This window comes from Coregonus lavaretus, assembly GCF_964263955.1.
Source record: "Coregonus lavaretus genome assembly, chromosome: 15".
NCBI lineage: Eukaryota > Metazoa > Chordata > Actinopteri > Salmoniformes > Salmonidae > Coregonus > Coregonus lavaretus.
In genome coordinates this window covers 27,069,965-27,094,002 of record NC_140002.1, presented here as the reverse complement: position 1 = coordinate 27,094,002, position 24,038 = coordinate 27,069,965, and the positions used below count along the sequence as shown (strand labels likewise).

General features: G+C 42.6%; 1 protein-coding gene across 2 annotated transcripts; it reads left to right on the top strand.

Moving 5' to 3' along the window:
* Window positions 1–520: 520 nt before the first annotated feature.
* On the top strand, window positions 521–19,217 carry LOC311142062 (C2 domain-containing protein 2-like). 2 transcript variants are annotated; one of them, XM_084177619.1, is made up of 13 exons: window positions 521–895; window positions 1,342–1,437; window positions 3,020–3,139; window positions 5,043–5,144; window positions 5,368–5,484; window positions 6,643–6,754; window positions 10,134–10,242; window positions 10,494–10,555; window positions 10,829–10,944; window positions 11,491–11,671; window positions 11,992–12,236; window positions 12,692–12,980; window positions 16,996–19,217. In XM_084177619.1, exons 1-13 carry the CDS (start codon window positions 620–622, stop codon window positions 17,247–17,249), a joined length of 2,079 nt encoding a protein of 692 aa, XP_084033745.1. In that variant the 5' UTR covers window positions 521–619; the 3' UTR covers window positions 17,250–19,217. The 2 variants fall into 2 exon arrangements, with proteins under 2 accessions (XP_084033745.1, XP_084033746.1); XM_084177620.1 differs by lacking the exons at window positions 5,043–5,144; window positions 5,368–5,484.
* Window positions 19,218–24,038: the final 4,821 nt, after the last annotated feature.

The following is a 24,038-nucleotide window of genomic DNA, read 5'->3' as shown; positions in this document are numbered from 1 at the left end:
TATGAAAAGCTCGTCGCAATGTGTAGTTAGCTAATTTACTGTTGTTGGCTAGCAATGCTAGGGGCTAGCTAGCAAAATACAGACATTTGATACAATGGTGTTCAGCTAACGTTAGAGCTGAGTGGAGCTTGCTTGGTCTAACTTACTCAAAATGCTCAGTTATTTAGTAGGTAGCTAAGTTACTTGCAATAACGTTAAGTAAACCATTTATATTGCTTGCTTGTTAGCTACCTAGCTTTCTATTGCAGTTTTAAAACCAGATAAAGTTAGCAAACGTTAACAAGGATGAACTACTTCCTTGAGAAGTCTGTAGGTACTCATTTTGGGATATTTTAGTTGAAAGTTGAGCCTCCATCAGGAACCAGGATATTATTAACAAGACAAGAGGCTAACATTGCATAAAGTTACTGGTTCAGTGGTTGAACTTGTTGGCAAGACTAGCTCCCATTGCTAATATAGCTGGATCCATAACTCCGTTAGATGGCTAACGTTAGCTACTTGTCTTGAATGACAGGGACTTTCTTGAAAAGCGCATCAGACCATGTTTTTGTACTGGTCTTACTTTCAAGAGACCATTGTCATTAGTTAAATAGCTAGCTATTTAAGTCAGTTGCTGAGGATGACTGACTCAGAAAGTCCCCTTTCAAATTCTGGTTTGGGAGACTTGCAGTGGCTTTGCATGGTAACACTGTTCATTGCATCCAGCATTACATTGATACTGTATCTAATACAGTATTTTTACGACGATCTACGGATACAGAAGCCTGAGCAAAACAATGCTGTTTCGGAGGAAGCGGACGCTCTGTTGGGATGGGCGCTGTCACTGAAAAGCTGGAAAAGTCAATGGAGAGGTGCTTGGTGCAGAGCGTTGAATGACGAATCGAGGAAGTCTGGGGTAAGTCCCATGACCAATACAATAGTTTATTTCGCATTCCAAATTACTATGGATTTACACGAGTTGCCTGTAGCTAAATACATTAATAGCAAAGTCAGTGACAGACTTTAGAAATAATCTACTGTAGCACAACAAACAAACAACATATGAAAACAGGATCTGTATTAACTAAAGCAAGACCTGAGCACACAGGTGAGCCTCGTGGCAGAAGAGATCACTGTCACAGAATCCAGTGTCAACAATCTTGATTCCTGTGCCTTGCTGCTGTGCCTTGTTGTAACCTTCTCATCTCATACCAAATTGTAAACATGATCCATTTGTACCCTGTTCTCTGACTCTTTACTTGAAACTGTCAAAAATGAAGTGTAATGTTGAGTTAATGTCAGTTGTTGGGGCATAGCCTATTGCTGATCACCACCTGACCCAGGTACTCCTAACTCACACAGAGCCCAGTGCAACTAACATTTGAAGAGGATGGCCTTCAGTCATCAGAGCTGGTGGTTGGCCAAGTGTCCAGCTTCAAAAAGTCTGCTGGTCAGAAGGTAAGATAAAATCCCTGTGTCTCAGACTGGCTCTCATGGAATGGCTTGCAACGAATTGCACACAGAATGAAAAGCTCAGTACATGATTCCGTATAGCCCAGATATGGTTCATGGTTGTTTTTTAATGCTTATTTTCCTGATAAAATCAAGTTTGAGATCAATTGGGTCATTGTTGAACCCAGTGCAGCGTCGTCGTCTTCCTACAGCCACTTAAATGGTTAACCACAGTTAGAAAAGAAAGCATTTATGCTGTTGCCATTTCCTAATCAATGTGCCCTAATGTAATAACCCACCACTGTAGTCACTCCACTCTTCCACTGTAATTCAATGTAAAGGGGAGTGCTTTACTGGAGCTGCAGCCTTTAAACTTCATTTCAGGTCCGCAGTGGCCAATATTCTGATTCACACAATGTCCATTAGCTTCACTGGCACTTCCAGACATTTTCCCCCTCGCCTTAAATTGTCTGACCAGAACCAATAGCAGCCTTTTTGTAGATTTCATGCAGTAAGCACATTTTTACGACCTCCTCTCCAGCTCCAAGTTTATGGGATCATCATATAACCAGACCCTCTACTAAAAGAAAGGTGAACAGAATTCTCAGACTGTTTTTATACATTCTCAGAAGTTATCAATAATATTTTCACCAATAGCATTAGCAGATTTTGTATTGAAAGGAAAGCAAAGCAGGGTTTTTCCGATAGACTAGTCTGTGTTATTTAAGCTGCGATATGTAACTTTTTGGGCGACCCGACCAAAGTCAAATAGAAATGTGAGTTATAGATCTGTCATTGTCATTGAAAGCAAGTCTAAGAAGCAGTAGATCTGTTCTATGTGCGCTATTTCAATGATTCCCGTTCTTACGTTTTGTTTTTGCATCTTTTACATTTTTGGTTTTGTACACCAGCTTCAAACAACTGATAATACAATATATTTGGTTATTGAAAATATATTTCACAGCGGTTTAGATGGTACAATGATTCTCTGCGCTTGTTTGTTTTGTCACAAACTGAAATTAGGAGAACTATTAGAATTTTAGCAAACCAGGAAATGGCGAAGCGATTTCTGCATATTGCACCTTTTAAATTCCTGCACAGCTTTTTTTGTTTAGGATTTTCTGTAATATGCAAGCTCCAGATGCTGCTTCATTGTTTTAGACTTTGGTGAACAAAGGCTTATCCTTGCCCAGCCTGCATGAGTGAGTGTGCAGTAAGAAGCTTAGTAGCTGTCTCCTTATAGCCAGCCCAGTACAGATAAACACTAATGGAGACAAGAGGGAACTGATGATGAGGAGGGTCCTGCTGGGAGAAATGGGCAGTATAATGAGATACTTCATGTTTGGAGCTTTCAAGTTGATAGTGGTCACACACTGAACGGGTTAAAAAATAAACAACACACACACAGTAAGGAAGAAAACCAGGTAAACCAGTCTGAATGTGAACCATGTATGCACTTTGCAAGAATACCACAATTATGGTCGGGCATGTTTAGCACCAAGCACCTTTTTACCTCAAATGCATTTTTTTGTGGAACCTTGATTACTATATGGTACTATTGTAACTATGCTGTCTGGTCTTCCCCTAGGCTGCACAATGCAAGGTGGTTGGGGACAAGCTTCAGTTCTCCCTCAGTGCCTCACCATCAGCCATGTCTCCAGGAGAGCCCTGTAGGTACAGCATGAAGATATCGCCACTTGAACTGCAGGTAAATGAACACAACAGTTATGTCCACTACATCTGCTGCTAACATCTGTCCCATCCCATCTCTATTGGAGCAATGCTTTAGACAAACAAAGGGAGAGTGAGGAAGAGGGGGGCAGGGCTCCTGGTTGTCTCACTGTGTTGTCTTAATGGAGGAAGCTCTGTGATTTATTGAACATGACGCACTTCAGCGTAGCTTTGCTGCTGCAATGAGAATCGGATTAAATGGCGAGGGCCTAGAGGTTGGCAAATGTCCTGGAGACCTTTAAATCACTGTCAGTCTAATGTAAAATACTGGAGGGGGTAAAGGTGCCCCTTTTTCCTTACTACCTCCACTTTTGTCATTGGAGAAGAGTAGGATCACAGACATAATCACATACTAATGGGTTTAAGTAATGTTTTTGATGTTGAGTAATGTTCCCTTTTTTATGCAAAACAAAGTAGAGATGGCTTGATACATCCATTTTATTAGCGTCGTCCATAACTGGGCACGAATTACAGTCAAATCTCTGTTGACTCAGGCTCACCCATAAAGTTTAGCAATCTAGCCTTTCCCTCTGCTGGTTATTCCTCTAGGTTGCTTGCTGTAGCCTAGTACTACTTGTGGTTTCATATTGAACATCATGAAAGTGAGAAAGACCGCAGGAGTGTGCGTTGTGGGTATATTACATAAAGCTCTATAAGCTTCCATCCCGTCTAAGTTATTGAGCCAGTTGTTAAGCGGTTGCAAATGCACGGCTAGTAAGTGGCTGTTGAAGTTAACCAATTGAATTAAAGCTATTTTTAAATAAATAAGGTGCTTGACTTGTTAACTCGTTGCGGGCTTGATCCTGCCGTAAATACAGTCCAGTGAGAGGTAAAAAATCTAAAGCCAGGATTTGGTTTGGTCAGGACACCTTTGTTAGGGTTTTGGATTGGTTGTTGTTTTTGGGAGGGGTAGTGGGAGGCTATTGTTTAGTTTTTTTCACTCTCCCTTCTTCGGTTTGGTCTGGAAAAGTCCTGGGGGCAGACCTTTTGAAATATTTTCATCCTTTTTCACGTTGCGACTGACTGACTCTGCCCGGCACTAGAATGGTCCCTGTTCTTGTTATGAGTGATTGTGAAGGGATATATTTGTACAGTATATTGAGACCGTGTGTTTCTCTTTCTGCCTCACTCACACGCTCTGTGGTTTTGCAGCTTAGTGCACTTTGGCCATGTGTAACCACAGTTGTAACAGAACTGTAGTATCATTGCAGTGGGGCATTTAATGTGACTCACGTGATAGGCTACTTTAAATGGAATCCTTTTGTTCTCAGGTATTATTTCCTCAACCATAAAAGACTAGGCTATATTCATTCCCCATTACTATAATGACACAGTCAGTTTGTTGTTAACATTTTCCCACACATTGATGATACATCTCCCAAATATTAGTGCTTCTGGCAAAATATGGCTGCTGTACTTTACTCACCATTACTTGAGTCCACTTGTACTGTCCTTTATGTAACACTAAGGCCTACACTTTTTCCGGTATGACCAAAACTTATTTTACTGATCAAACTGCTATTATTTTTGCTAAATCCAGGGTATTTCAGTGGTATCAGAAAAAGCCTTTGTTTGGTAACACAGAGTTGGCTGTACAGTCAGAGCGGAATCTATGCATGCTGGGACAGGATGGCCCAGTCACTAGTATACAGTCTCTCCCTCTCTAGCCCTCTGTCTCCCTCCCACACTCGCTCACTCTCCCTCTCTCTCACTTACTCTCTCTCTCTTTCTCTCTATGCTGGACTGCTCAATTACAGCTCATTGTGTTGGCTTGCACTCTGCAGGGCTGAAGCGTGTGTTTGTGTTAAGTATGTGGTGTGTGTGATAATACAACAACTGTGTTGTTGCTCATGGTGGTTCTGTTGCCCTCTGTTCCCCAGTTGGACTTACAGATGAGGGAGGCTGAAGGAGAGGTCTGGGTGGGCTGGGGGGTGACCCATCTGGAGACATGGGACCTGCAGCTCAGCCCCAGCTTCACACAGGTGTGGCCCATAGCCCACAGTCTCAGTAAAAAAATAAAAATAAAGGCAATACACATTTGAAAAACTAAGCGCTTCACTACTTCCTGAGGGTAAACTGCAAACCTGAACATGTTTTTTTTTAATGATGTTTCCCAAAATCAGCAGTCCAGACAAGTCAAACTGTAATGCAGATGATTGCTAGTGATGTGATGGTGGAGTGTTGATTTGTTTGCTTGTCTGTCAGGACAATGCCACAAGCCCCAGTGTGGCTGCAGTAAAGGACAGGCTGAGACAGCTGCTGTGTGCGGTGCGTCCCTCCGTGATGCTGAGTTGCAGGCCTGCTCAGGCCACAGAGGTCAAGGTGAGAGGAAGACATTACAGTTTGATACGGGAACAGGGCTCCCGTGGGTCAGGACAGGACAGGATCGTCAGTCCACAGGAACGGGCAGTACAGGAATAGTTATAAACTGTTGTTTTTTTTTTGGGGGGGGGGGGGGGGGGTCGGGTAGAAATATTTAACGTGTGGAGAGAGTGAACCTGTGAGTAGGCCTAATATAGTTTACTAAATAAATGTAGCCATGAATAACTTTGTTGTAGCCAGGCTCACTCTCGCGCGCCTCGCGCCAGTTGTAGCCAGTCACTAATTACCTCAGATGCACGCAGAGACATACACAATTGCACGTCCATATCATGAGTTCATCTGACTCTGGGTAAGTAGAAGGGCTGCCTTCATGGCCTAAATCTCGTAAATGTCTCGCGAGCGTTGAGCAGTAGCCAAACGGAGCAGTTGCTATGGCTACTCACAAGCAGAGCGCACTATAGCATTAGTGGATACTCAAACTGCTCTCAGGCCAGGTCTTCCGGTTTTGACTAGCAGAAGTGACTTTTCATTGCAGGTTAGGAGAATTAACGTGGCAGGTTAGGAGAATTAGGTTAGGGTTAGCTAAAATGCTAAAATTGTCCCTGACGCGACTCAAACATATCTAGGTACAACCTGCCCTGAGAACAGTCTTGGTTTCCACTAAAGCCATTCTACACGCAGAGCGGGGGACAAACGAGCAGCTAACGGAGGAGGTTATTTCTGATTTCTGCTCGTGAAAATGAGTACGGGACAGGAGTGATTTTTATCGGGGAGGGACAGGAAAGTTCCGGTGTTATGGAACTGTTGCGGCATCAGGACAGTACGGGAAAATGTTGACATGACGGGACAGGAATACATTTTCACTCCTGTGTCAACCTCTAGAAGACATACAACAACAAATGCACCCTGTCAGCACATCGTGCGCCTGTCACCCGTTGGCCGTTTCTATACCTCTCTATTGATAGATTGCCTGATATTCAGAAGCACTGAATATCAACATAGTTAGGTTTCTTAGTCTCTACACCATGCATTCCTGAGTCAGGTGTGTTAATGCTGGGCTGGAACAAAAGCATGCGCACCCTGTAGCTCTACACTACTCTCCACTACATGAAATATGGAAGTGCCTAATATCGGCATGTTCTCTATCCCCTTCTCTAGGAGGCCTGTAAGAAGGTGACATCACCCCCCAAGCCCCCCCGCGCTCACGACTGGAAGCTGCTGGTGAAGAATATCCGGGTGACATGTAAGGAGCAGGAGGACTGTGCTGCAGGTGAGGTTCAACCATGGACACATGGGTAAAACAATGAAGCGTTGTTACAGCTCCACATGTGCCTCATCTTGAGGTGGCTGCCAGCAGAGATAACAGTAGCATGGACCTCAAGGAGCCGCTGAGACTTGTTATTTTCTGATGTCAGTTGAACCCATTGAACCCGACTCACTGTGGTTCCAAACTCCCCTACGGTAGCAGGCCTGTCAGAGCTGCAGCTCATCACCCACAGCAGGGAGAGAGAAGAGCGTCTCTCCCTGACTACATTACTGTTGATAATTAGATGTGTGGTGTTCAGCACTTCTCTCCCCCCAGTTGCTCCTTTTTCATTAAAGCGAAGAGGACAACTATGCTGATAGGGTTTATTGATGAAATGTGCAGTGTGGCCAATAGCCAAGGAAGCAGCAGCTATTCAATAGCCAGGGCAACTTGTGTCTCTACCAGTTGATACATTATTCATTCAGTTACAAGCCTGAAAGCCAGACCTACTTTATCTCAGCCATTGACATGTACACTGATATTCCTAATATTGAGTTGAACCACCCCTTTTCCCTCTACAAGGTGTCGAAAGCATTCCACAGGGATGCTGGCCCATGTTGACTCCAATGCTTCCCACAGTTGTGTCAAGTTGGCTGGATGTCCTTTGGTTGGTGGACCATTCTTGATATACACGGGAAACTGTTGAGCGTGAAAAACCCAGCAGCGTTGCAGTTCTCGACACACTCAAACCTACCTGGCACCTAGTACCATACCCTGTTCAAAGGCACTTAAATCTTTTGTCTTGCCCATTCACCCTCTGAATGGCACATATACACAATCCAAGTTTCAATTGTCTCCAGGCTTAAAAATATCTCTTTAGCCTGTCTCCTCCTCTTAATTTATACTGATTGAAGTGGATTGAACAAGTTACATCAATAAGGTATCACCTGGATTCACCTGGCCAGTCTGTCATGGAAAGAGAAAGTGTTCCTAATGTTTTGTACACTCAGTGTAAATGTACTAGTCACTACAAGTTACCACCATGCTATTAACCCTTCTCCTGCAATTTCCTCAGCCCGCGAAAATCTAATTTACATAACAATAGAAAAAACATCAAAATACATCTGTTTCAGCTAGAGAGATCTGTTTTTTTGCATGAGCTGCGTCTCAATCCACCCCATCCGCCGATATCACCCTTCCGCATCTGCGGTGAAAGGTGGCAGAGCTAGATCTGTGTTTGTCAGACCATGAGACGTCCCGAAAATCGGTCTTCTCACGAAAACATCTGTAGCGTCCGAACGGTTTGGCCTACAAACTATTATGACCCCTCTGTGGAAAGGAGCAAGACTAGGAACAACTCATCTGAAGGTCCCAGGTACCAGTTTAAAAAATGAATGGAAGTATATATGGAGATAGTTTAGTGCCTAAAATAAGGGGTTAAATACATGTCCCAAAATTGGACACGCCTACTTGTTCCAGGGTTTTTCTTTATTTTTACTATTTTCTACATTGTAGAATAATAGTGAAGACATCAAAACTATGAAATAACACATATGGAATCATGTAGTAACAAAAAAGTGTTAAACAAATCAAAATATATTTTAGATTCTTCAAAGTAACCACCCTTTGCCTTGATGACAGCTTTGCACACTCTTGGCATTCTCTCAACCAGCTTAGCCTGAAATGCTTTTCCAACAGTCTTGAAAGAGTTCCCACATGCTGAGCACTTGTTGGCTGCTTTTCCTTCACTCTACGGTCCATTGGGTTGAGGTTGGGTGATTGTGGAGGCCAGGTCATCTGATGCAGCACTCCATCACTCTCACTAAAATAGCCCTTACACAGCCTGGAGGTGTGTTGGGTCATTGTCCTGTTGAAAACAAATGATAGTCCCACTAAGCCCAAACCAGATGGGATGGCAAATCGCTGCAGAGAGCTGTGGTAGCCATGAAAAAATCATCTGTTCACCTACTCTGCGTCTCACAAAGACACAGCGGTTGGAACCAAAAATCTCAAATTTAGACTCATCAGACCAAAGGACAGATTTCCACGGGTCTAATGTCCATTGCTCGTGTTTCTTGTCCCGTGTTTCTTGGCCCAAGCAAGTCTCTTCTTCTTATTGATGTCCTTTTAGTAGTGGTTTCTTTGCAGCAATTCGACCATGAAGGCCTGATTCACACAGTCTCCTCTGAATAATAATATGAACAGTTGATGTTGTGATGTGTCTGTTACTTGAACTCTGTGACGCATTTATTTGGGCTGCAATTTCTGAGGCTGGTAACTCTAATGAACTTATCCTCTGCAGCAGAGGTAACTCTGGGGCTTCCTTTCCTGTGGCGGTCCTCATGTGAGCCAGTTTCATCATAGCGCTTGATGGTTTTTGCGACTGAACTTGAAGAGACGTTCAAAGTTCTTGAAATGTTCCGTATTGACTGACCTTAATGTCTTAAAGTAATGATGGACTGTCATTTCTCTTTGCTTATTTGAGCTGTTCTTGCCATAATATGGACTTGATCTTTTACCAAATAGGGCTATCTTCTGTATACCACCCCTACCTTGTCACAACACAACTGATTGGCTCAAACGCATTCAGAAGGAAATAAATTCCACAAATTAACTTTTAACAAGGCACACCTGTTAATTGAAATGCATTCCAGGTGACTACCTCATGAAGCTGGTTGAGAGAATGCCAAGAGTGTGCAAAGCTTTATTTATTTATCAAGGCAAAGGGTAGCTATTTGAGGAATCTCAAATTTAAAATATTTGTTTAACACTTTTTTTTGGTTACTGCATGATTCCATATGTGTTATTTTATAGTTTTGATGTCTTCATAAAAAATTAAGAAAAACCCTGGAATGTGGAGGTGTTTCCAAACTTTTGACTGGTACTGTGTATATATATATATATATTCGTTTCCTGATCTTTCTGATATCTTTCAGATATAGGACAGACATTTCAGAACAAACTTCGTTTCAATATTTTTTGGGACTATTTGTTGTTCCATGTAGTGACTCTTTTATTCAATGCGTTTCTATGAGCTAATAGCAGTAATGCCAAATTCAATGTTTCATCAAAAACAAAAAGCATTTTTTTGTTTTTATGCCTTAAGGGGTCTTTAAACTAAAGTGTTCAGACCATAGAAATAGAATGAACTCATTCTAGTTCTGTGGTTCAGACATCGAACGTCAACTACAATTTGTATTTTCTTTTACAATTTTCTTTCGTTTTCACAATTAATTGAACATCAACATAATCGAATTTTCAAACATCCTAATGCTCATGACTTGGCTTGTCAGTGTACTGTATTGACTGGTATTTAGATATCCCCAACCAACCTCAATGTTTGATTTGTATGCGGACGTGCATTTCTGTTGAACTCCTCTTCTGTTGTGTTTGCACTTCGCAGGCAGTATGAATCCCCTGTGTGTGCTGCAGCTAGACGACCCTCCACAGAAATTCTCCACTTCAGTCCTACAGAACACAGCCAGCCCAGCCTGGGACCAGCCCTTCATCTTGTGAGTCCAGACTCGAGATCCACTGCTGCTACTGCTGCTGCTGCCAGAGTCTTTACAGAGCCCCTTTTATATGGAAAACGTTATATGAAAAAATGAAGCTAGTAGCCATTATAGTGGCATGTGAGCTCAATCTTTTAGTAAACACTTGCCAACCAGTCGCATAATATCCAACCCAAAGTCCCTCTCTCTTCCTCATTGTCTTTCTGTTGCTCGTTTTCAGTTTTGTAAATGTTTCTCTTTCTCTCACCCAGTGAGCTGAATGGACGATCAAAAGAGCTCAATATTCAGCTGCTGGATGATGGGAAACCTCAGAGTAAGTATATATTTGTTTTGTATCTCTAAATGTAGGCACAGGGTGAGGTAAGGACACTAATAATATGTCTGATACACACCCACAACAGTTGAATTTAAGAACAATTTAAGCTTTTTATCACCCTTAAAATATGTCTGACAGCCTTAAAATGTCCTCTGTATCATTGTGTCTGTCATTTTACTCATACAGTGACTTATTGTTGTTTGTGTGCAAAATTACACGTATGAAGTCTTGTTATAGCAAACTGATTGGGATGTGTTGTCTTCCTGACAGACTCCTTACTGGGTCAAATGTCCGTGCCTTTTGATCTGGTGAAGAAGCAACCCAAAGGACAGCAAACATTTGCACTCATTACCAAAGACCAAGTGACTGGGTCACTTATTGCTGAGGCAAGATAACTAGCTTTTTTAAGGCCCAGTGTGTTTTATATATATTTCCACACTATGAGGTTGGAATAATACTGTGGAATTGTGAAAATTATGATAATGCCCTTTTACTGTAAGAGCTGTTAGAAAAGACCACCTGAAATTTCAGCTTGTTTTGGTGGGAGTTAGTTTTGACCTGCCTGGGTTAACAGACCAATAAGAAGGAGTTCCAAACCACTCTGCCAATAACAGCTAGTTTTCCATTTTCTGCTCCCCACTCCCAGACAGTCCTAGCAAAATTCTTGCTTGAGAAATTGCTCTTTGTTAAGAGGCTATTTTTGTTTATTTTTGACCATTTTATTGAAAGCATTCACAGTAAGTTACATAATTGTTACCCAGAAATTATTTGAAATTGAAATAAAAACGGCAGCATTGGACCTTTAAACGTCTTAATACATATCAAATTCATATCCAACACCTTACCATTTTACACAATGAATTTGAAGTTTTATTGAAATTCTTGAACCACTATGATAGTCATGTCATTCCATCCTTTCTCTCGTCCCCCAGTTTACCTACTTGGAACCCAGCGAGGTGCGGTCGTGGCAGCCCCCTACTCCAGCCCCCACTAAGAGAGTGGAGATGGACCGCACGGTCATGCCCTGCGGTACTGTGGTCACCACAATCACTGCAGTGAAGAGTAAACCAGCTCGACCACTACTGCCTGGACTCAGCACAAATCCAACCCAGCGTACGTATTTAATCTTTAACAATACAATTAATGTTTAAGATGGAACCCCAAAAGTATGGCGGTAAGAGCCAACTAGATGGAAAATCTGTTGATGTGCCCTTGAGCAAGGCACTTAACCTGAATTGCTCCTGTAAGTCGCTCTGGATAGGCTTTTGGACTTTTTTTCAACACGACTGCCTCTAGTCTAGGCATTACTATGAGATGTTGCTTACAGGAGATGGGCTCAGATTATTTTAAATCAAATGTATCGAATGCAATTACCGGTATTATTGTCAATAAGTTGATAAGGAACTTATCCAAATGATCTTGTATGTTTTCAGAGACCCCCTTGAAGCCTCCCAGCGGCACCAAGTCCAAGCTGTCGTCTCGGAGGGTGTCAGAGCAGACATCCATGCGGGGGACCATGGGGAGCAAGGCCCTGTCCTCCTCAGACACAGAGCTGCTCATGCTCAACGGGTCCGATCCCGTGGCAGAGGCCGCCATCCGCCAGCTCCACGAGTCAGCCAAGCAGAAGCTCAAGTCCCCGGTCAAGAAGAGCACCATCATCATCTCAGGAGTGGCCAAGGTACCATAATAATACATAAGATTTGTTTAGGGCTTTTCTGAAACCCAAAGACACTTAAACTCAAAGGCATACGATACAGAGCAGCTAGGCAGTACACTCCAAAGGTCAAATAGGGGATGCTTATATTTGTCGTGTTTCACTTTACAAGTGGATAACCTGCACAAGTGTGAAATGCAAATGTTTTTTTGCATATCCAAACCCCCACTGAGATTGGGGTCACAATCAGGGATCAGCCATTATTGATTGCGACCCTGGAGCAATTAGAGTTAAGTGCCTTGCTCAAGGGCAGAGCAAAATTAAATTCACCTTGTTGGCTCGGGGATTCAAACTAGCAACCTTTAGGTTACTGGCCCAAAGCTCTAACCGCTAGGCTACTCTCTACCTCTTAGAGGCTCTTCAGCTCTTCTTTTTGAAATGTTAACAGTGGGTTTTCTATTCTGTACTCCATTTCCTAGACCCCTCTGTCTCAGGATGATGAGATGGCCTTGATGGCGGGCTACGCTGCTGCGATGGATGCCTCCATGTCGGAGGGGGGTTCTCAGGAGATTGCTGTGAAGACTGCGTCAGTAGTAGGAACCAGTAGCAACCCCCCGGCGGTGGCGGACCCCCAGGAGGGCCCCAGTGGACTGGCCCAGGCTCAAGCCCAGCATGCCCCGGAGGACTGGGAGAGCCAAGCAGAAGAGGACCCAGACAAAACCTCCATGTCCCTCTGCATCTCAGAGTCTGGCTCCAAAAAGAGCAAGGGTGAGAGTTTATGGAATGCCAACACTGTGGCAGATCTTCAAGATCTTATTGTTGTGTCTATTTTTAGCCTTATTCTCTCCTAAAATATTCTACTGGGCATATCACTTTGGTAACTCTCTTACACTACTCAAGTCCTAATGATCCTGGTCACCACTCCAGTCTGTTATTTTCAGTGTCTGTCTCTCTCTCTTTTTACATCTTGTTGATCTGATTTCTCATTTTTCCTTCCTCCTATCTCCACCCTTCCCTTGTCACTTTATTATCTGCCATCTTAAAGAGGAAACCATTGCTAACCAGAAATGTTTTCTTGAAGAGTAAGTTACCTCACAAGCAGCTCTTAGTAGCTTGGTACAGTAGTGACTAGACTAGAATGCTGTCCATCTATGAAATGTGACATTCACATTTTCTTTCAGATGGTATAACATCCTTTTAATTTTAGGCTGCAACAGCTCCCAGCTGAGTTGTAGGAGCAGTTTTAGGTGCATTTCTGTCAAGGTCGGTGCCATTTTTCTAGACCAGAGTTAGGGCTGGGTGATATGGCCTAAAAATCATATCTCAACGATTCACAATATCTCGATTTTTAAAATGTTTTCTCTAAATAAGCTTTGTTGTACAATTAAAGGTCAGATACACTGCATTTCAATAATCTAATGAATTTCCGGTTTGTGAAATGATATGCTTTTTTTGCAATAATCACTGATCTGGCTTTCAAGTCTGTCTGAAAATGCCCTTTTTGTTAAAAATGTAACCAGAACTATGCATAATGCACATTCACTAATAATGACTAACTTCTTGTAGCAGGCATTACAGAAAAATAACATCAGTTTATGAGACTATCTCAAGCACATGCCCACGTGCTAGTGAGTTGCCAGCTAATCTTTATATTTCAAGTTTAGCGAACTTGGAACTACAGTGCATTCGGAAAGTATTCAGACCCCTTGACTTTTTCCACATTTTGTTACGTTACAGCCTTATTTGGTGGCAGCATGATGCTGCTGCCACCACCATGCTTTACCGTAGGGATGGTGCCAGGTTTCCTCCAGACGTGACACTTGGCATTCGAGCCAGAGTTCAATCTTGGTTTCATCAGACCAGAGAATCTTGTTTCTCATTGTCTGAGTCCTTTAGGTGGCTTTTGGCAAACTCCAAGCGGGCGTCATGTGCCTTTTACTGAGGAGTGACTTCCGTATGGCCACTCTACCATAAAGGCTTGATTGGTGGAGAGCTCCAGAGATGGTTGTCCTTCTGGAAGGTTCTCCCATCTCCACCGAGGAACTCTGGAGCTCTGTCAGAGTGACCATCGGGTTCTTGGTCACCTCCCTGACCAAGGCCCTTCTCCCCTGATTGCTCAGTTTGGCCGGGCGGCCAGCTCTAGGAAGAGTCTTGGTGTTTCCAAACAAATTCCATTTTAAGAATGATGGAGGCCACTGTGTTTTTGGGGACCTTCAATGCTGCAGACATTTTTTGGTACCCTTCCCCAGATCTGTGCCTCGACACAGTCCTGTCTTGGAGCTCTAATTCCTCCGACCTCATGGCTTGGTTTTTGCTCTTACATGCACTGTCACCTGTGGGAACTTATATAGACAGGTGTGTGCCTTTCCAAAGCATGTCCAATCAATTGAATTTACCACAGGTGGACAACAATCAAGTTGTAGAAACATCTCAAGGATGATCAATGGAAACATAATGCACCTGAGCTCAATTTCGAGTCTCATAGCAAAGGGTCTGAATACTTATGTAAATAAGGTTTTTCTGTATTTTATTTTCAATAAATTAGCAACATTTTCTAAAAACCTGTTTTCACTTTGTCGTTATGGGGTATTGTGTGTAGATGTATAAACATTTTTTAGTTAATCCATTTTAGAATAAGGCTGTAACGTAACAAAATGTTGAAAAGGGGAAGGGGTCTGAGTACTTTCCGAATGCACTTTATTTGCTAGTTAACAAGGTAGAACAGTTCAATTGTTAGTCTTTGGCTAAAATGCTGCTAGCAGTACTTGATACCGCAATGATGCGGGCGACAAATTTAGCATTCATTTTCCAGACTCAATGTTCATTGATACTACCGTTTGAGTAGTGTCTGCTCTGCGCGCAATTTGAGTTGAGACATAAAAACGGTATCGTTAGAACGGTTAACTTCTCTTCTATTACAGTAAAATAATGTCTCAATGTGTTTCGGTGTCCATACGACAGATTATGTTGGACCAAACCTCAAAAGCAAATAGCGAGTTGAAACCGCTTGTCAGACAGGAAGAAGTGATCTCTCATCTTTGTTGTTGTGAGTGGCAGGGGAGGGGCTTGGTGTGTGTAAATGGGAAGGTGCACAGTATAAGTCTTCAAGGATCCACCTGTACCTGAGACCCGATCCGGGACCCAGAATTCTAAATAATATCACGGGTCTGGGTCGGATTTGATATGATTGTCATGGGTCTCGGTTATGTGTAATTTTAACTGACTTGTCCGGAAGGGCCCGTACAGATCTGAACACAACTGCTGCAGTAGAAAGCGAGAGAGAGAAATGGTTTGATTTATGCTGCTGCTCTTGCTTTTCACGAGTGGAGCGTGATGCGTGTAGCTTGTAGTTGTTGGCTAATCACAAGTCATCAAAGCGGCAATAGGCCCCAGTCATAGAGCCTCCCTGTGGCAAAAGTTAGTATACGGATAGGCTTCAACGACCAAAAGCCAACAGGTAACGTTAGGCTGCTATTTAGTCTATCAGTCTTGATTGTCCATCTTCCTGAATTAAAATTGTATATTCTAACAGATCAATCTTGCTGGCAAAATGTCATTAAATATTATTGCAAAGTTATTTAGCTATTGTGTGGATGTAGGGCTGTTATTTTTTTGTATATAATGTGCACCCAGATGCAGCATAGGCAACACAATAGTATCAGACAGACAAGCTGGCCCGGGGAAACATTTTTGCAGGCCGCCTCTGCTTTGGCTGCTATGTTGCAATATTAATGAGTGACAATTTACAATTGATCCTACAGTTTCTAAAGATCTGCGTGCCAGTTATGATTTTCATATAAGCATTGTAGGCTACTCGACTGTTCCCAGAAACTGCCCACAAACTGAATAGCCTAATTCTAGCTGGCTACAAGACAGAAATGCTGTCCATTCAGCCACACCCCACGGAGCTCCACTATGCCTACCTGTACCGAGGCGCTGTCCAGCAGTGCTGAATCACAGGAACGGCCTTAATGTGTCGATTTTTCTTCATTCCTTGTAGATTGTAGGCCTAAGTAATTCCGTGCCTTTTTATTTCAATGCATGTGTAGGATTTATCTGGTATAGTTTGCATTCGCAGTCAGCTGTTTTATGCTTTGGTTACTTTCACATTGATGTCGGTATTTGAAGTGGGCCTTGATAGCGTGTATTATGTATCTATTTCATGTTGCAGTGTATGGGGCGGCAGGTAGCTTAGTGGGTAAGAGCGTTGTGCCAGTAACTGAAAGGTCGCTGGTTCTAATCCCCGAGCCGACTAGGTGAAAAATCTGTCGATGTGCCCTTAAGCAAGGCACTTAACCCTAATTGCTCCTGTAAGTCGCTCTGGATAAGAGCGTCTGCTAAATGACTAAAATGTAAAATGTAAATGTATGCACTGTTCCACAAGTAGGCTAAATGAGTCAATGTAGCCTACAGTATGTATGATGAGTTTGAGTAGTACATTGTACACACCATTCCACAGACCTTTAAACCTAATATAAACCTAATATTGGGGTGATAATGTCTGGGGGTCATTTTGTTTTTGCTGTTCTCCAAATAGCATTTTAGTGTTTTAAAATTGTGTAGAAGTACAGTAAATGAGCTTCATCTGGTGGATGTATTTCTACACCCCACTTTGCCATACCCTAGGTTTAGCCGAACTGACACCACTGCCACCCCCAAAACGCAGCACCCCCACCCCCAAACGACTTCCCGCGACTATGTAGAGGACACTATCTCACAGTTACTGTTGAATTATGTTAATTTACGACAACCTCGTCTGGTTTTCTCCTCTTCCTCCCACCAGGAGGCGGCTTGCTGCAAAAGAGTGCCAAACTGTTCTTCCGCCGGCGCCGCCAGTGCAAGGACCCGGGTATGAGCCAGTCGCACAACGACCTGGTGTACCTGGAGCAGCCTGTGACGGTGGACCAGGAGAAACGCACGGCCACTTTCAGCCGGATGTTGAACCGCAAGCTGCTGCCCAAGAGCAAGAGCAAAGCCAACGGCTCCACCACCACCCCGACACCCACTCCCACCCTGGAGGAGCAACATGCAGCCTGACTCCCCCTCCGATAGTTCTGGAGCCCCGCAAGCCGCCACTCCTCCTGCCTCTAACCCCTTCTTTAGTCCTCCAGCCCCCCACTCCACCACCCCTACCACCCTCCTCTAGTCCTCTAGCCCCCCATGCCTCATCCACTTCTACCACCTTGCACTGACCGAGAGATCCCACTTCCCGATCCGTGAATCCTCCACTACTAGTTGGGAAAATATTATCTTTATCTCCTTCTGCTCTTCCTTCACCCTCACCTTGTTTTGAAGCAAACATATTTGACAGGGAGTATATCTGTTTGGGTGATGCTAATTTTAATTGCTTTCACCTTCATGCCATTTCATGAGATCATTTTTTCGTTTGATTTAATTTGACCTTTTTTTGCAACATTCTGTATTTGTGGCCTTCTAAACCTTGAGAAGAACTACTGGCGGCCAGCCTGGACCCTCGTCCAATCAGAGGGTAGTAAGGGCAACCTGATGGGGTCTGATAGAAGGTGGACCAAAGGAGAGAAGAGTGGTGTTGACATAATTTGAACATTTCTAGATACATTTTCTAGGTTGTACACTCAAATTTTAAAGTGTAATGACGAGAACTGTTCTTGATAGAGGTTAGCTACACTGAGTATACCAAACATATGGAACACCTTCCTAATATTGAGTTGTCCCCCCGTCCCCGTCCCCCCCCCCCCCTTTGCCCTCAGAACAGCCTCAATTCGTCGGGACATGGACTCTGCAAGGTGTCGAAAGCGTTCCACAGGGATGCTGGCCGATGTTGCCTCCAATGCTTCCCACAGTTGTCAAGTTGGCTGGATGTCCTTTGGGTGGTGGACCATTCTTGATACACACGGGAAACTTTTGAGTGTGAAAAACCCAGCAGCGTTGCAGTTCTTGACACAAACCGGTGCGCATGGCACCTACTACCATACCCCGTTCAAAGGCACTTAAATCTTTTGTCTTGCCAATTCACCCTCTGAATGGCACACATACACAATGCATGTCTGAATTGTCTCAAAGCTTAAAAATCCTTCTTTAACTTGTCTCCTCTTTTTCATCTACATTGATTTGAATTAGATTTAACAAGTGACATAAGGGATCATAGCTTTCAACTGGTCAGTCTGTCATGGAAAGAGCAAAAGTTCTTAATGTTTCTACAGTCAGTGTATATAAATGGTAAGCAGCTTGTGTAGGCCCTATGTGATTGAGATGGGTGCTTGTCGTGTTGACAAAAGGAACCAGTCTGTTCCACTGTAAGGTTGATACTAGTGGGAGATGATAAAGCCTAACATTGTAATACAAGACATCTTATCTAAAATAAATGCACATACAAACCTCAGAGCTACTGTGAAAATCATATGCTAGACTAATAAACATTTCAGAGATAAGTTATGACAGTTCTGTAAATAACACATCTTTTGAGGTAAATTTAATTAATTGGTTATTGGAAAGTCATTGAGTTTTAGAATTTCCACTATAAACACTATTTCAAAACAGTGCTGCAACATGGAGAACATGATTTAAATTTTTATATATTAACATTTTTGAACGTTTTTTATTTTGTATTATCACTTTTCTTTTAAAAGCTATTGCAGTGTTTTAAAATGATATGCAATTTCCTGTATTCTGACCTAAAGATTCCCTCTCTACACTACAACTCTGTCTGGGGTTGGTGAAGTGGTAACTAGAATCCCAATGATCTCATGTGCTGAGAGAGGGAAAGAAAGTGATACTACCCCAAGGCATACTTATTGCAGTGTTCACAAAAAACGCAGTGTTGATGCACTCATCCATTTCCACTGAATGACTTGTGTTTTTGCTATGTTTTTTGTTTTAAAAATGAAACATTGTCTTAACTGAAAGGGTGATAATGAAAGTCTGGGAAATCTGAATGGTTTGACTGCTTTGGGCTTTTACCTAGCTAATGATTGTACTGTTATTTTTCTTAAACCGGTAAATTAAATGAGTGTTGTCTTCGATATTAATTCCCTTTGTGTTAACTACTGTTTTTCTTCTCAGTGAATGAACCTCCTGAGAGGACTGCTATACTCTTATGGACATGATTGCTGTACTCAAGATGGACATAGTCAGATGCCCTACTGTTTACAATGCTTTTGAAAAGACTGGAGAACAGTTATTCTACCGGTGTAGTAGTGACAAACTGTAGTGGGAGGGATTACCTCTTGGAAATTGTCAATTTTTCAGGTATGAACAGTTTTAGAATGACCTGGGGCCTGTGTGACCCTGGCCTTGCTGTCCCTGGACGGCAGTAGCTGTGCTTTCTATGCCTATCATCTGGTGTTTTCAGAGGACTTGTGAATGTTGCTATATGGCTTTAAGATGTGATAGAGGGGCCAGCTCAATTCCCCCTCTCAACAACCCATATGAAAACGGTATAATCAAGGAGCCCAGATTTTATCATATCCAGGAATGACTGACTGACTGATTACACTGGGGGTATCTGGTTGCTGGGGAAAAAATGCATGCCTTTTATGTTGATCTAGAACAACCGCATTAATGAAGTTATCTCCTGCATATACTGTACGGGTTATATTTGAAGTGGTGGGCTGGCCATAGGCAGTTTGGGCAAATTCCAGATGGCCTGGTCAATGTTTTGCCAATTGGGCCTGTCAAAATGTAGTGCCAAATTTTAATTATTTGGCTAATAATGAGGGCCTTGAGGAAAAAGATTGGCCAGGCTGGGGGCCTTGAACAAAATGGGCCAGTGTGTTAGAAATGCCTGGGCTGATTTCTGGTACCAGTCTGTCGCTGTTTGAAAAGTTGTGGGTCAAATATTGACATGGGCTGCTGGTAGAGTTTCCAATGGTCTGACTGCTCCCTGTTTTAGTAAATAAGATTCCTTTTAGAGCCATCTTGCATATTGAGGTGTATGCCGAAGCCCAAAGTCATCTAAAAAGAATGTGGGAAGTTTTAACCATGCTAACTTGTTTCTCAGCCGAAAACATGGCTACCAACAAGTGCAAGATTATGCATTTCAATAAGCAGTGGGCCTGTACAGTGGGGGGAAAAAAAGTATTTAGTCAGCCACCAATTTTGCAAGTTCTCCCACTTAAAAAGATGAGAGAGGCCTGTAATTTTCATCATAGGTACACGTCAACTATGACAGACAAATTGAGATTTTTTTTCTCCAGAAAATCACATTGTAGGATTTTTAATGAATTTATTTGCAAATTATGGTGGAAATAAGTATTTGGTCACCTACAAACAAGCAAGATTTCTGGCTCTCACAGACCTGTAACTTCTTCTTTAAGAGGCTCCTCTGTCCTCCACTCGTTACCTGTATCAATGGCACCTGTTTGAACTTGTTATCAGTATAAAAGACACCTGTCCACAACCTCAAATAGTCACACTCCAAACTTCACTATGGCCAAGACCAAAGAGCTGTCAAAGGACACCAGAAACAAAATTGTAGACCTGCACCAGGCTGGGAAGACTGAATCTGCAATAGGTAAGCAGCTTGGTTTAAAGAAATCAACTGGGGGAGCAATTATTAGGAAATGGAAGACATACAAGACCACTGATAATCTCCCTCGATCTGGGGCTCCACGCAAGATCTCACCCGTGGGGTCAAAATGATCACAAGAACGGTGAGCAAAAATCCCAGAACCACACGGGGGGACCTAGTGAATGACCTGCAGAGAGCTGGGACCAAAGTAACAAAGCCTACCATCAGTAACACACTACGCCGCCAGGGACTCAAATCATGCAGTGCCAGACGTGTCCCCCTGCTTAAGCCAGTACATGTCCAGGCCCGTCTGAAGTTTGCTAGAGTGCATTTGGATGATCCAGAAGAGGATTGGGAGAATGTCATATGGTCAGATGAAACCAAAATAGAACTTTTTGGTCAAAACTCAACTTGTCGTGTTTGGAGGACAAAGAATGCTGAGTTGCATCCAAAGAACACCATACCTACTGTGAAGCATGGGGGTGGAAAGATCATGCTTTCGGGCTGTTTTTCTGGAAAGGGACCAGGACGACTGATCCGTGTAAAGGAAAGAATGAATGGGGCCATGTATCGTGAGATTTTGAGTGAAAACCTCCTTCCATCAGCAAGGGCATTGAAGATGAAACGTGGCTGGGTCTTTCAGCATGACAATGATCCCAAACACACCGCCCGGGCAACGAAGGAGTGGCTTCGTAAGAAGCATTTCAAGGTCCTGGAGTGGCCTAGCCAGTCTCCAGATCTCAACCCCATAGAAAATCTTTGGAGGGAGTTGAAAGTCCGTGTTGCTCAGCGACAGCCCCAAAACATCACTGCGCTAGAGGTGATCTGCATGGAGGAATGGGCCAAAATACCTGCAACAGTGTGTGAAGACTTACAGAAAACATTTGACCTGTGTCATTGCCAACAAAGGGTATATAACAAAGTATTGAGAAACTTTTGTTATTGACCAAATACTTATTTTCCACCATAATTTGCAAATAAATTCATAAAAAATCCTACAATGTGATTTTCTGGATTTTTTTTCCTCATTTTGTCTGTCATAGTTGATGTGTACCTATGATGAAAATTACAGGCCTCTCTCATCTTTTTAAGTGGGAGAACTTGCACAATTGGTGGCTGACTAAATACTTTTTTTCCCCACTGTATATGATCAAACTGCTTCCTGACATTTAATATTGGCATTGGCTCTGTGAAATGCACAGAACCTGGTTGACTGCTTATATTGAATGTCAGTCAATGCCATGCAGGGATTATTACTAATTATTGACATATCAGGTTTATCATCTTGAGCAATAAATATTGTCTGAATAACCACTGAAGTGTGCTGTTCTTTCAATCTGTGAAAAAATGTTTATTGCCTTTTTCTGATTAAAAGGGCTAAATGTATTTTTTATTTTTGGAGGCCACAACTATTTTATGCAATTAAATGTTTACGTGTAATCCAGTGTTCATATGGATATCACATCTACACCAGAGATGCTTGTGTCTCTGCCAATGATTGCATTCGGAAAGTATTCAGACCCCTTGACTTTTTCCACATTTTGTAACTTTACAGCCTTATTCTAAAATGGATTAAATAAATGTTTTTCCCTCAACAATCTACACACACTACCCCATAATGACAAAGCAAAAACAGGTTTTAAGACATTTTTGCTAATTTATTAGAAAAAAAAAAAAAAAAACATTTTTACGTAAGTATTCAGACCCTTTGCTATGGGATATGAAATTTAGCTGAAGTGCATCCTGTTTCCATTGATCATCCTTGAGATGTTTCTACAACTTGATTGTAGTCCACCTGTGGTAAATTCAATTGATTGGACGTGCTTTGGAAAGGCACACACCTGTCTATACAGTGGGGGAAAAAAGTATTTAGTCAGCCAACAATTGTGCATGTTCTCCCACTTAAAAAGATGAGAGAGGCCTGTAATTTTCATCATAGGTACACGTCAACTATGACAGACAAATTGAGATTTTTTTTCTCCAGAAAATCACATTGTAGGATTTTTAATGAATTTATTTGCAAATTATGGTGGAAAATAAGTATTTGGTCACCTACAAACAAGCAAGATTTCTGGCTCTCACAGACCTGTAACTACTTCTTTAAGAGGCTCCTCTGTCCTCCACTCGTTACCTGTATTAATGGCACCTGTTTGAACTTGTTATCAGTATAAAAGACACCCGTCCACAACCTCAAACAGTCACACTCCAAACTCCACTATGGCCAAGACCAAAGAGCTGTCAAAGGACACCAGAAACAAAATTGTAGACCTGCACCAGGCTGGGAAGACTGAATCTGCAATAGGTAAGCAGCTTGGTTTGAAGAAATCAACTGGGGGAGCAATTATTAGGAAATGGAAGACATACAAGACCACTGATAATCTCCCTCGATCTGGGGCTCCACGCAAGATCTCACCCCGTGGGGTCAAAATGATCACAAGAACGGTGAGCAAAAATCCCAGAACCACACGGGGGGAACTAGTGAATGACCTGCAGAGAGCTGGGTCCAAAGTAACAAAGCCTACCATCAGTAACACACTACGCCGCCAGGGACTCAAATCATGCAGTGCCAGACGTGTCCCCCTGCTTAAGCCAGTACATGTCCAGGCCCGTCTGAAGTTTGCTAGAGTGCATTTGGATGATCCAGAAGAGGATTGGGAGAATGTCATATGGTCAGATGAAACCAAAATAGAACTTTTTGGTAAAAACTCAACTCGTCGTGTTTGGAGGACAAAGAATGCTGAGTTGCATCCAAAGAACACCATACCTACTGTGAAGCATGGGGGTGGAAACATCATGCTTTGGGGCTGTTTTTTTGCAAAGGGACCAGGACGACTGATCCGTGTAAAGGAAAGAATGAATGGGGCCATGTATCGTGAGATTTTGAGTGAAAACCTCCTTCCATCAGCAAGGGCATTGAAGATGAAACGTGGCTGGGTCTTTCAGCATGACAATGATCCCAAACACACCACCCGGGCAACGAAGGAGTGGCTTCGTAAGAAGCATTTTAAGGTCCTGGAGTGGCCTAGCCAGTCTCCAGATCTCAACCCCATAGAAAATCTTTGGAGGGAGTTGAAAGTCTGTGTTGCCCAGCGACAGCCCCAAAACATCACTGCTCTAGAGGAGATCTGCATGGAGGAATGGGCCAAAATACCAGCAACAGTGTGTGAAAACCTTGTGAAGACTTACAGAAAACGTTTGATCTGTGTCATTGCCAACAAAGGGTATATAACAAAGTATTGAGAAACTTTTGTTATTGACCAAATACTTATTTTCCACCATAATTTGCAAATAAATTCATAAAAAATCCTACAATGTGATTTTCTGGATTTTTTTTCCTC

Bases quoted from the DNA above. Each gene is read 5' to 3' on its own strand.
- LOC311142062 (XM_084177619.1), top strand. From the start codon at position 620: ATGACTGACTCAGAAAGTCCCCTTTCAAATTCTGGTTTGGGAGACTTG. The intron at 6,755-10,133 runs GTGAGGTTCAAC...TGCACTTCGCAG, and splicing joins GCAGGAGGACTGTGCTGCAG to GCAGTATGAATCCCCTGTGT. The intron at 11,672-11,991 runs GTACGTATTTAA...GTATGTTTTCAG, and splicing joins CAGCACAAATCCAACCCAGC to AGACCCCCTTGAAGCCTCCC.